General features: G+C 32.8%; 1 protein-coding gene across 1 annotated transcript; it reads right to left on the bottom strand.

Annotated features, from left to right (window-relative positions):
* Positions 1 to 293: 293 nt before the first annotated feature.
* Positions 294 to 12,711, bottom strand: LOC105344556 (nose resistant to fluoxetine protein 6). Its single transcript, XM_034447729.2, has 14 exons — positions 12,195 to 12,711; positions 11,302 to 11,471; positions 9,556 to 9,646; positions 9,317 to 9,416; positions 7,795 to 7,961; positions 7,388 to 7,555; positions 6,999 to 7,095; positions 6,130 to 6,222; positions 5,831 to 5,996; positions 5,276 to 5,355; positions 4,041 to 4,157; positions 3,721 to 3,847; positions 1,363 to 1,692; positions 294 to 754 (listed from the first exon to the last, which is right to left on the bottom strand). Exons 1-14 carry the CDS (start codon positions 12,508 to 12,510, stop codon positions 614 to 616), a joined length of 2,163 nt encoding a protein of 720 aa, XP_034303620.2. The 5' UTR covers positions 12,511 to 12,711; the 3' UTR covers positions 294 to 613.
* Positions 12,712 to 13,242: the final 531 nt, after the last annotated feature.

The raw sequence follows: 13,242 nt of genomic DNA, 5'->3' as shown, positions 1-13,242 counted from the left end.
TACTTTTTGTATTTAAAACAATTTTTACCCATGAAATTGAACCTTTTCACAATTCGGATTTGAGAACTCAAACCCTGAGTAAACAACGTCCTTAAGTGTATTCCTCCAAATATGAACTTAATAACAACTTGTGTTTGTACAATATTCAAAATGTATAAAGTTGTTAATTCTATTTTATTGTTTATTACTAAAATCCATACAGTTCAAAGGTTTGAATAAGCTGTACATTAATCATTACACAAATAAATACAGTGTTATTACAATCTTAACTTAGACTGCTTTAACGTATGATTACGTATCGTTTAAAAAATTATAGTGAAGAGTACATTAAGCCGTATTAAGTATTGTTTATCATGCAAACATTGTCACGTTTAAAAAAAGTCGATAAATCAGATTCTTATATACTTTTTATTTCACATGCGGCCTTATTTTTTTTTAATTATTTACACAACAAGGATATAAAATCATTTTTCAAAAAAAGAACCGATACATGTTATTATAGTCATACCATTTATTTAGAACATCTATAAGCGTTTGGAGAATTACAATGTAAAGTTTTGTTGATACACATACAGACCACAAATACAAAAGGGAAATAGAAATACCTAAACATCTATGCTATTATAATCTCATCTTTTTTTTTATCTCTTCCGAGTAGTACTTTCTCTAATCCCATCATAGGTGCCTCGAAAACCAAGGACGCAATACACGCAACCATGAGGGAAAACACTAAATTACCAAGGAAAAGGTATATCTGAAAAAAAAAATCATTAAAAAAAATCATACGTTCATCAACAAACAAGTAATTAAGAATTTACCAACAAAAGAGTCAGCAATAATCGGCTTTGCCTTAAGAAATAGAATTGCTTTTGGAGATATCGAATCTTGCTGACCGAATCATCGGTGCACTTTTCACTGTTTTATTATACTAAAGCTAACAATAAATCAGGAAAACGTTCAAAATGATAAAACTTAGTTCTTCATAAAACAAAATAAACCAATTTAATTTCTATACGATATAGATCAATTTGTAAACAAAATTATATGGGGGTTATAACCAGATTAAAATTATAAATGATTATTTTTGGATACATTGGATAGTTCTCCTTTTGTGTAAATAGCTTAAAGTTCCGAATTTTTGTGCATCCTTTACTTAATATAATCAAACTGACGTTATTTTATGCAAGGATCCAGCCTGTTAGCCTAATTTTCTAAGATTAAATAAAATATATTGATTTATTCCTAGAAAATAAAACTAAAAAGATATATAATTTTATCTTACATATAAAAAAATAAGACTAATGTTTTCATCAGTAAAAGTTTTGACGCCAATTCAAATCTTTTTGTTATATTTATACATACCGCTGTAAAATCAGTAAGATATATCGGAGTCCTGGACGAATAAGAGTACGCATACATGATAACTGGATGGACTAGGTAAAGACAGTAAGATAGTCTAGCTAAGGGTCCGAAGACAGACCAGGACAGAACTGTATTCACAAAACCTCCGTTTCCGGTTGCGCATGCATATATAACCCAGCAAACGCATGCACCCCAAACGGATCTGTGCGTTGCGTTGTAGAGAGATGACACATTTGTTGACAACGGATTGCCATTCAAAGAGTCATAGAGACCGTAGAGCACCAGGCAAGCCAAAGTAGTAGAAACTGCCCAAACTAGTAAGTTTAGTACCTACATGTATATCATAAGCAAACTTAGAAAATATATTTCATAAGATAGTCTATCTACCACTCAATGGTAAAAAAGATTGATATAAATTTACATGTTGAAATCAGAATTTGTTTTAAATAAAAACGTGATCACATCCAACAAAGTCTGGAAAGCTTTATCATAGATTTTATTTCGCTCCGACCACAATCTTTACTTTAATATATTCAAAGAATGACCCCCTGATAATTATATTTATTTAATCAAATTGTGAGCACCTGTGCAATCAGATAAACCTAATATATAAGAATATATGTATAGAAGAATATGTTACATAGTGTTATCACAGACATCGACACTGAACATTTACACAGAATGCAAAGAATGAAGAATGCAAATATATGTTTATAGAACCATACAAATTCTTCTTTGTCCAGCTTTGACTTTAAAAGCAATTTGTCAACTCAAATACTATTTTTTTTTCAATTAAGAATTGCGTACACTTAACAAAAGGCCCATGGACCACATAAGTAAATTTTTAAAACTTTGAACCCCCTCTGGGACCCCATATTGGTCCGTGGTTTATGGTTGGCTTTAAAGGGGCATGGTCACGATTTTGGTCAAATTTCATTTTTCTGTTTTTATTATTTGTAATACTTTAGGAATGCATTTCTAATGATCAAATGAAATTTGGGTGCCAGTTATTGAGTTTTAAGCAAGATACAGGACTCACCATTCTTCGCCATGTAAACAAGGCTCGTGCCCTGTTTTTGTTTACATAGGTTCAATATACCAGTAAAAAATCTTTTTAAAGCTGGTTTGTCTATCTTATTATTCATTTAAAGCATGAATAAACAGTTCCTAGCGATTTAACATTTATTTTAGGTCTAAAACTGGAATTTTCACTTCAACATTCAAAATGTAAACAGACGCTTTGTTTACCTAGCGAAGAATTGTAAGCTTTGTAACTCGCTTATAACTCATCAAATGACACTAAAATTTTGGTTGCCTATTAAAAATGCCTTACTGAAGCATTGTAAATATTAAAATCGAAAAAATTATTTTTGATTAAAATCGTGCCCATGCCCCTTTAACAATTTGGAATCTACACTATCTTAGGATGCTTGCATAGTAATCTCACCAACTGTATGCCTCTTAGGGCCCCAATAATACTCCAGTGGTCACAGTTTTATTGATTTACTAGAATCTACATTATTTAAGGATGCTTGCATAGTAATCTCACAAATTTAAGCATTGTAGTTCTTGAGAGGAATATTTTTAAACACTTTTTCAATGTATTTCAATCTTTGAACCCCACCTCGTGCCCCATTTTTGTCCGGGCCACCACATTTCATTATATATACTACCTTTTGTGTAAATGTTAGCACTACTGGTGCAGTAATTCTCGAGAGAGGATTTTTAAATATTTTTCTTACGTATTTCCAAGTTAAAATTTGAACCCTGTCTGAGGTCAGTGTTTTGGTCCGAGGGTTACGATTTTTACAATTTAGAATTTTTTCTTTATATACAAGCTGTGATGTAAATATTGGCATTTCTGGTGCAGTGGTTCTTGGGAAATATATTTGTAAACATTTTTCCTATGAAATTCTATGTAATTAAAACTTTGAACCTTGCCGGGGGCACGAGTTTTGGTCTGAAGATCACGATTTTAACAGTTCAGAATCTTCAGTATATAAACAAGCTTTGGTGAAATATTGGAATTTCTGGTGCAGTATTTCTGGAGAAGAAATGTTTAAAGACACACACCCTATACTCACTGTTTCGCAGTTATCTCCATTTTTAAAAGGGTTACGCCCTTTATTTTAACAATTTAGAATCCCCTTGCCATAAAGATGCTTTGTACTAAGTTAAGTTAAATTTGTACTAGTGGATTTAGAGAAAAGAAAAGTGTGAAAAGTTTTCAGACGGACAGACGGACGGACAACGGAAAATCAGGTGATCAGAAAAGCTCACTTGAACCATCGTTATACGTGAGCTAAAAAAATAAAATAAAAATAAATTGTAAAAATAACGATGTGTTATTTTACGTACTTTATTGATCCTTAGTTTGCTTTTTGTTTTATACAAAAGATATCCAAATAGTATTCCAATTATATATGGTCCCATTCTGCACCATGGCTTGACATAATACTGGTTAGTATAGGCATCATATACGTCCCTGTAATTATACACGCACAATAAACGTAATTCAATTTTTTTTACTGCAACGTGCATAGATAGATACCGGCACGTATTTTTATAGCATTTGTTTTTTAATTTTAGTTCATTGCGTAGAAGAACTTTTTGTAATTTTAATGCTTTTTTAATGATAAACAAAGGAACAAGAAAGAGGAAGTGATGGTTTTACTTACTGCGAACTGTCAGCAAATAAACTTGCTGGCATATCGTAATAAGAAGAAAGCACCCCAGGGGCTATGGTTGTACCCAATAAAAACACCATGCACACGATGATACCAGCAACCTCATTACTGTAGAAAAAAATCTAATGGTTTGATTTTGATACATTGCATTCAAAACTTCATTCATTCTTATATTTTTTCACTATCATCAAAGAAAACATTAACCCTTGATAATAGTTCTCATGTGTGAATTGTTGTATCCCTTTTTTGTAGTTCCATTAAAAAAATACATGCATAACTCCGGTTAATTTGATTGTGATCAAACTTTGGTTTCATATGCATGTGGTGGAGATTGGGGAAATCGTGATATACTACTAAACAAATTAATGTTTAACATATCTTAAATCTTGTGATAGATATTAGTTTATTAATCATCTTATGTTTTTACTTATAAATTCAGTGTCAAACAGATACAGGCATGCATACAACATGTGTTTAGAAAAGCTCAGCAGGCATGTAACGGGTCTAGTCCTTGTAATCTTAGAGGCCTGTACATCAGGTCAGGCACTTGCGAGCGCTTGACACAAGAAATCTGTTGCACTGGTACGGTTAAACTTTATTAAACCCGAGGAATTAATATCCGCTAAAATTGTGGGAAGAAACATTAATATCTGCTATTTTAAATTTCCGCTTTATAACAATCTTTGTCGCTCGATAATTCATATTTATTTATATGTTAAGACCTTTTATTAACAAATCAAGGCAACGTTGAACGTGTTTATAGTAAACTATAGAAATAGTATTGGTTACATCAAAGGTAGCTGTAAGACATACAAACAGTTGACTAGAAGAGAAAAAATAAAATGGGTCTCCCATTCACAAAAATGCTATAACTTAAACACACGCTAGAAAAATACAAATTCGAAATTCAATGGAAACGTGGTGCATGAAAAATGTCATCAACTGTTTTCTCGTAAATTTATAGAAAAAGGTGGAATCACGTAAAAAAGAGAATTCAAATCTATGGTATGGGGAATTTCGGTCCGTGGCAGCATTTGTTCTGCTGAACAGGTCTCGAGTGAATGTGGTAACAGATACCTAGCTCTGTTTTGACTTTTATTTCGTCAATTTGAATGGAATGAAAGAAAGAATAGATGTCTAGCATGATCTGTTAACGACACAAGAGGATACAAACTACAGGACATAATTAATAATATAGTTACATGTACAGAAAAATCAGTACTTACTAATACAAAGGAATTAACAGGAGAGGACTAAGGATGAAAAACTGCATGTCGTTTGATAAATACCATGACCAGCCCATGCACTAAAAGAGTTAAATTATAAAAGTTTCATTCTTGAAATCATATACATCCACAGTTTACTTTATAGTAAAAATACTTACCTCGTTGGTTCATTAAAAAACTCAGGGATTACTAGTATAATATATCTAGTTGTTCGTATGGCCAATAACTATTGTACATAAATATATAGAAAGAACATTTCTTAAAACTTCATGTACATGTAACTCTTCATACTTTAGATTTAATGATACATTTAATATCCCAAATTGATTTGTTTTATGCATTTAAATTCGGTAAAGGAATTTGATGCATTTTGGTTTCGACTGAATGCCCAACGGATGGAAAGACGGCGCTAAAGACTGTTTAAATAGCCCCCCCCCCCCCCCCACGATTTCACTGGTAAGTCGACTAAGCGGTATAAAACTCCGAGTTTGTCCTCCAATCTTCGACGTTAAAGACAAGGTAAATATTAAATGATAACGCACATTGTTTACTTACCATTTCAGCTGGATCAAATAAATTGTTGATGTAAAGTAGATTCTTCCACCAGCTTTTCTCGCAATAGTCCACCTCAAACCCCTGTGGCGGGTATACGGGTCCGTCGGCAAAATACGAAGACAGTGTGGCCTCCGTCATCAGAACCAGCATATAGGCGGGAGTCAACCTTGTCGAGGGAAAGAAAAAAGTAATACAATATCCGTATTTATTTTGAAAGAGCTGTGAAAAACATGTTCATTTCTGACTGATAATTTGCTAAAATGATTATTAATTGATTTTTTTTTGGTGAAAATTCCTACCTCCAAAATCGATGGAAATAAAACATAGCCCATTTCAATTTCCCATTTCTTTTGTCCATTTCTTTTAAAGTTAGGTATGCTAGAAGAAATCCACTGCAATAGAATTTAAATGTAATTCTATTCAGAGCTGACATGAATTCATAAATACGCATTTTTTCTATTTTATCTCCGACTACTGGAGTATTAGTTTACGATATCTGATCACTTCACACCCGTTTATAATGCTACGTTCCCACTAACACGATTCGCGGGGCGATTGATATAGCGGTCTTAATCGTAGAGTAATCGCAGCATCAAGTATCACTAGATCTTGAGATCTGTGGTTGCAATCGTGGTAATCGTAGAAATATTTTTGACGATCAAAACTTTCATAACAATAAACACAATTATTATTTTAAACGCAATCCAACGAAAGATGAAACAAAATAAAATGAAATGTTTTAATGCCCCCTAATTGTGATGATCTGGGTCAACCTTTCGGGTGAAAAACATCATGCTGCGCTGCGTTTTATTATGGCCAGTTGGGCTTAAAGATAATTCTCTTCACTTTTCAATTATTGCGAACATATATGTAACTATGGTACATGTAGCTCTTGCAACTACATATTTTCTACTACTGTAGAAAGAGCCTGTTCTTGAAAATCACGCCCTAAGTATTTAAATTTCTTGACAAATTCTTTTTCAATCGATATCATTTAAATAAAAATGATAAAATTAAAGTTGACAAGCGATTAAAAATTGCATGGTGACTAAATACCTTTATTTTTTCATGTCAGATTTAAACTTATACTTATTCAGTATACATTCTTGCACAGATTTTAAAAAATAACGGACATAATACACTTTATAATAATTAAATTATTATTTACCTGATAGCAAAGAAAGAATCAACGGCCACCAAAGCATTAGCTATAGCTTGGAAACTCCTTCTTCCCAGCATTTCTTTTAAAAAGGGCCCAGTATTGCCTAGAAATATAGAAATATGACATATACTTTTGTATTTTTTACTTGGGCAAAAGTCCAACCGACATCGCAATACAACTACATGTATTATGTAAAATATGCTTACTATTGTAGATTCCTTATTTTACTTAATTCCGCGATTAAATGCTTTTGCATCAAATCGCGAGAGTATAAAATCGCGAACGCCGAATTATTTTCATAATTCCAAATAGTTTACATCTGTCCGAGAAATAAAAACGAGATTTAAAAATCCGCGAGATGTTCTTCAGTATCCATTAGACAATACAATACGTACTGATACTTGATAGTGCAAAGGTATACGTGTGACCAAGAACAACCCAGGATATGCTCAGGAACCGAATACCATTCAATGCAGTCAATGTTTCCGACGTTTTACCGGTGCTTAGGATCTTTTTAGCATTGGAGTAGACGGAGAAGGACAGAAGAAGTTTCTCAAAAGTGTCTAAAGAATAACAATTTATTATTGTTATTTTTATATTCAACATATTACATATATCTATAGATGAAATATTATTAAAAATAATACGAGAATAGGACACCATTGTTGTACTCTGTCTAGTGCATATTTTCTCTATAACAAAATGGACAGTCATAACCATTGGGCAATGTACGGTTAAGTAATATTGTTGATTTACTCAATATCTCTCTGATTACTTTGTTGAAAATATCAATTCCTTTTACTTTCTGATTCCATATGAACATCTTTTGAATTAGGATTCAATAAGGGAATCTTCTCATCTTCTATATGTTTCTCCAATTCGGATCCGATGTTACGCAACCACTGAACAACTATGACGTCATAAGATGTACCCACGATAACGATGAGTGTCAATATGCTTAGGATAACACTGAAAAAAATACAAATAAAGTTATTTACCTTTATCTCATACGTGTGATGTATATTACCCGTGTGATAAACCTTTGCTATATCACACGGGTGATGCTATATCAAATACTTCCGGTCCGAACTATTTTTGACACAACCCCTCGCTTCAACGCTTCGGTGACCTATTTTCGAAGATTTGCTAGTACTTTCAACATAACTATATCTACTACAAAAATTAATATAAAATTGATTTTGTCAAAGATTCAGATTACAAATATGAAGGAAAACACATAACTGCGTAGCACAGGCGTCGGAACCGGGGGGGGGGGGGGGGGGGGTGTTAGCCCCCCCCCCCCCCCTACACACATACCTTTTTTGCAAAGCTTTTCATAACCGTAACCACAAGACCCCTTTTTCTTGTTTGTCAGGAGTTTTGATAAGTTTAGCCGACTTCCAACTTTCAATTTTCTTTGTGAAGTTAATAAAACTGCAAATTACGTTAACTATCAAGGAGTACATCCTGACGACGCGATGAAAACAGAGCGCTCTGTTTGTGTTTATATACAATAACTTACCGAAATAATGTTTCATAAGACTTTTATTCCACCACCAGTAAGCATCCTTATTCATTATTTTCAATTTCGAATCATAAAGCTAGCCTAGTGTTTGTTTTATTAAACAGCAACAACTGTTCCTCGTTCGAGTCAATTCAAACTAACGAGCATTCGCAACTTTGTTTATGTAAACAAACTTGATTATTCAAGTCTTCTAATCGGAATTTCCATTTAATCAAGTGAATAAGCTCTAAGAAAAATTATTTTGAGCTAAAAAATTATTTTAAGGTTTATTTCAGTGAAACTTTACATTAAAACAGTTAGATTTATCTCAGGAATGACGTACTAAATTGTATTGCGCAAGGTCACAATAGCCGCATAACACAACGTTGCATCATCGTTTTTATCTTTGAAAAAAAAAAAAACAATTCGGGTCACATAAGGGACTGTCTCAAAAGCTTCATAATATAAATCAAATTGTATGAGATAAATAGAACATCTATAATTTTCAAAATTTTCAATAATTTTCAATAATTTTCAAAACTCGTTGAAATGGTTATATTCGCTCGGCAAGCCTCGCGAATATATACACCATTTCAACTCGTTGGATAAAGCAAATATAAAATCACACAATATAGATATCCTCTATATAACTTACTATGAAACTATTAGGGTTTAATCTTGATATAAAAAGGGGTAGTTAGTATAATGTGTACCATGTTGTAGTACTAGTTACTTAACCAAAGTGATTATTTTAGTGATTTTTTAAGAATATTCATTTATTTGACAGTAACAAAAGGCTGATTTGTATATTTATACTTACATTGCTACGACTGCATTTGAAGTGAGCGGTTTGTCTTCTTCCTCAGAGGTAACGTAAAATTTAGAGCTGGAATAGTTTCCAAAAGGTATCCTACCAATATCTGAAATGAAATCATAAAGCTCTCTCTCTCTCTCTCTCTCTCTCTCTCTCTCTCTCTCTCTCTCTCTCTCTCTCTCTCTCTCTCTCTCTCTCTCGCTCTCTCTCTCTCCACGTCCCTCTCTCTCTCAGAAGTAACTTACTGTTGTGGACGAGGGCTGTTATATCTCCCGTACTACAACCATCAGGGAGGCATACTCCGATAACCAGAGAGACTACCTCTGGTCCAGACACCTAAACAAAGTAGTATAATGATAAATGTACAAATATGATTAATCGATAAAACACTTACATGTATGTATCAATCAAAAATATCTTGCTATGTAACCACCGACATTGTCGTTTATTCATAATGTACTTCATGCTTACATGTTCCTTTAACGTTCAGTAATTTATCTCCAACTCAGAAATTATCTCCAACAGAAATTCATCAAGTAAAGATTTTAAGGGAGATTCTTGGCCATCGCTGTACACATTTGGACCAAAATGTGAACATTTCTTGAACTAACTTGGCTATGACTTAACTCTTGTCAAAAGATAAAAAGCAGTGAATATGAGGTTTATGACTTAAATATTAGTGTTAATCGTTTCTCAGAAAAAGATTGTAAAGCGGACAGTAATGTTCCCTTTCATCTTTTCTTCTGATTTTTTAATCTTCAGTTTAAGTCCGCAGCTGAGAAGTTCTAAGTGATTAAAGAGGCACTGCTCTGCTCTTGCATGCGTACTTTGCATTGCATACCAAATAACAAATAAAACCTCATATTTATTCGCTTTTTATCTTTTGACAACAGATTTATCAGTTTAAGGCAGAAACAGAACAGTTAAAGAAATGCTTACGTTGCGGTCCTCAAATGAACAAGATAGCCGGACATCTTCCTTATAAGGGGGAATGCTACACTAAAATTTTTAAAATTAGCAATATTTCTAATGTTTAGCCAATTTGATTCATTTAAAAAAAAGACTGTCTTATATTTCATCTCTGTAAGTCACGTCTCTTTAAAAGACTTTATCCATAGGTTTGGGATTTGGGGGAAATGAACAGAATTTTTGTATTAACTTAAAAATTACACATACTTTTTATTTTAAAAATAATTTAACGTCTTATTAGACATTATTTATTAAATATTAATATCATGCATTTATTAACACTTAGTTTAAAGCCATACTGTGTGTTACCAAACATGTTTTCCACTTTCTAAAAAAAATCAAAATTCGTTTTGAAAAATTGAGAGCATATAATTATCTTTCTTAGAACAACAATAATATCATCTTTCAGAAAAGATACTTTACATGTAACAATCAATACAGTTTGGTTTACTATTCCACCATTATTACCCCCCCCCCCACCCCACCTAAAACAAAACAAACAAACATACAAACAACAACAACAACAACAACAAACGAACAAACAAACAATAAAAAACAAACAACAGCAACACGCATCAAATCAATTAAGATACAATTTTCGATGTACCTAAATTCCAAAAATTATCATTTTCATTACATGCAATTTTTGTAACTGAACTTAAACATGCGTTCACATAGTTTGATAGGCTTAATGTGCGCACTGAATTAAAAACGATCTGAATTATTTTCTTGATGAATTTATCAAATTTGGATTGGAAACGTGGATTTGACTGGGGTAAGATTTATATTAAAGAAAGTGAGACAATGGAATGCTCAACTCTAAAAATTGTACGTTGTATACCTGCCAAATAATGTTACTGACTATAGTGTATATTTGATATACGCTCTTTGTGTCACAGGAGCGGGAAACGATATCGATGTGATTTTAAAAAAAAATGTTAGGCAGCATGTAATACACGAAAAAATATGTCATTGAGAATGTAAAGCAACAAAAAATTGAATTGAAAATGCGTGAAACATACTGCGGTTGTGCTTGTTCCAACTGGTATTGTAAGTAGAGAATATTTCCCCTTGATGTCAAGAGATCTCGATTCGTTGTGATAGTTTGTTCGTTTACACTCGTCGTAGGAACCAAGCCATTTTAAACTACCATCTAGGACTCCGGCTTCAGGTTTAGCTATGGCGTCAATTACTGAAAACGAAATTATAGCATATGTAAGTGTAAATATCTATTAATTGCCTAGACTCATTAAACCTCAAAAGTTAATAAAATTAAGTTTAGAACGTATGTCCAATACTTTGACTGAAAATTATTATATTGAATTCAATGTATGAAAAAAAAGTTACAATAGTACATGTTTATCAAACTATCCGCAGGGTACTACTCAAGCTTAAGCATACTTTTGATTGTCTTGTTGTAAAATAGCACGTGTAAAAATGATGTTTTAAAGGAATACATGAATTATGTATAATTCGTTTTTTTACGCACTTTTCCTTATTGTGTTATATTGCAAATTGAATAAGAGCATGCCCAAAATACCTTATAAATATTAATCTAGAAAGCCAAAGATTGCATTTCAAAAGCAACAGTTTCCGGCTTTGACCGCAACATTAATCTATTTACTGTCGAATATGTAAGTGTTCATACTTCGTAAAGTATTGCCAATACAAATATTGATAATGACCTGAGAATAATCAGCGGTTACCGCCCTTCTTCCTCCTCCAAAAAAAGAAACGTATGATAAAATAGTGTAAAGGAGAAAAAGACAAAGGAATCGGGAATGCCGACGTATACATACATACACATACAACTCAAAGTCTATCCCGACGCTCACCCCTACCTAATCGTAGGTTTCAAGACTGATTAATTGAATCAAAATTAAATAAATTGTTTAAATCATAATAATAAACTTACTTTGTAAGGCCCATGTTTCTCTCTGAGTGAGGCCAAGCTGTAGGGCAGCCAAGCTGAAACTACACTGTTCACTCACGTTGTATTGGTCGGCTGCATTTTCATTTTCATTCAACAAATTTCCCGGGATTTCTTTCCAGTAGGAAAGAGTATCGAGAAACTTGTCATTTTTAGTTTGGTCTCGATTTGCGTTATTAACTGCTTTCACTGCGTCCCGTATCGCATCCAAGTAAGGTACATGTTTCTGTGCCAATGACGAGGGGGTATAAATCGCGAAAACGAAACCGAAGTACATGTACAACGGCGTACTAGAAAACATGCCTTGAGATTCTTTGGTCTACACAACACGGCTAATTTTGTAATATCATAAACGAAAAATCGAGAACTTCATTTGTTTATCTGAGTTATCTGATGTGTGGTAAGTGATAAAAACGATGTACCCTAAGTCAATATAAAGGTGAATTTTATATAGAACAGGGGCCCGTTTCACAAAAGTATCTTAATTATGACTAATATCTATCTTAAAACCCAATTTGTTATAACATCTAAAAATTCATATTAATATCTATGAATATTAAAGGTCTGTCATAATCTAAAGACAATCAAAATACTTATCTTAAGTCCAACTTTAACATGGCAAGAGCCTTTATTTTGGTTCACAACCAAAAGGCGAGTATCATTCGAGTGCGCATTGTTTTATTTTCATGCTGCCGTTGGTGCAACGTTTCTGTAGTATTGTTTTCAATCACAATAAACATTTTCCGTAACCTTTATGTGTTAAAATAATTCATTTTTAGACATTAATCGGATAAAATGCTAAAGAGATGCTAGCTTTTAAATACAGCATATAGTAATGATTGCAATATATACTGCACTTCTCCTCTCCAAGTTAAGAGTGATAGAGCGCTGAAAAAAATTAACGTTGATATAATCCAAGTTTAACCAATGATAGACATTTTAAAAGCATTTGGACTTTTTACGATAGTTTTCTTACATGTGAAAGAAACATTAGAAGTACAAAAACTAATAATTTATTTGTTGATGATACAAA

The sequence above is a fragment of the Magallana gigas genome, chromosome 2, assembly GCF_963853765.1.
Source record: "Magallana gigas chromosome 2, xbMagGiga1.1, whole genome shotgun sequence".
Classification (NCBI taxonomy): Eukaryota; Metazoa; Mollusca; class Bivalvia; order Ostreida; family Ostreidae; genus Magallana; species Magallana gigas.
This window is presented reverse-complemented; position numbering and strand designations above follow the sequence as displayed.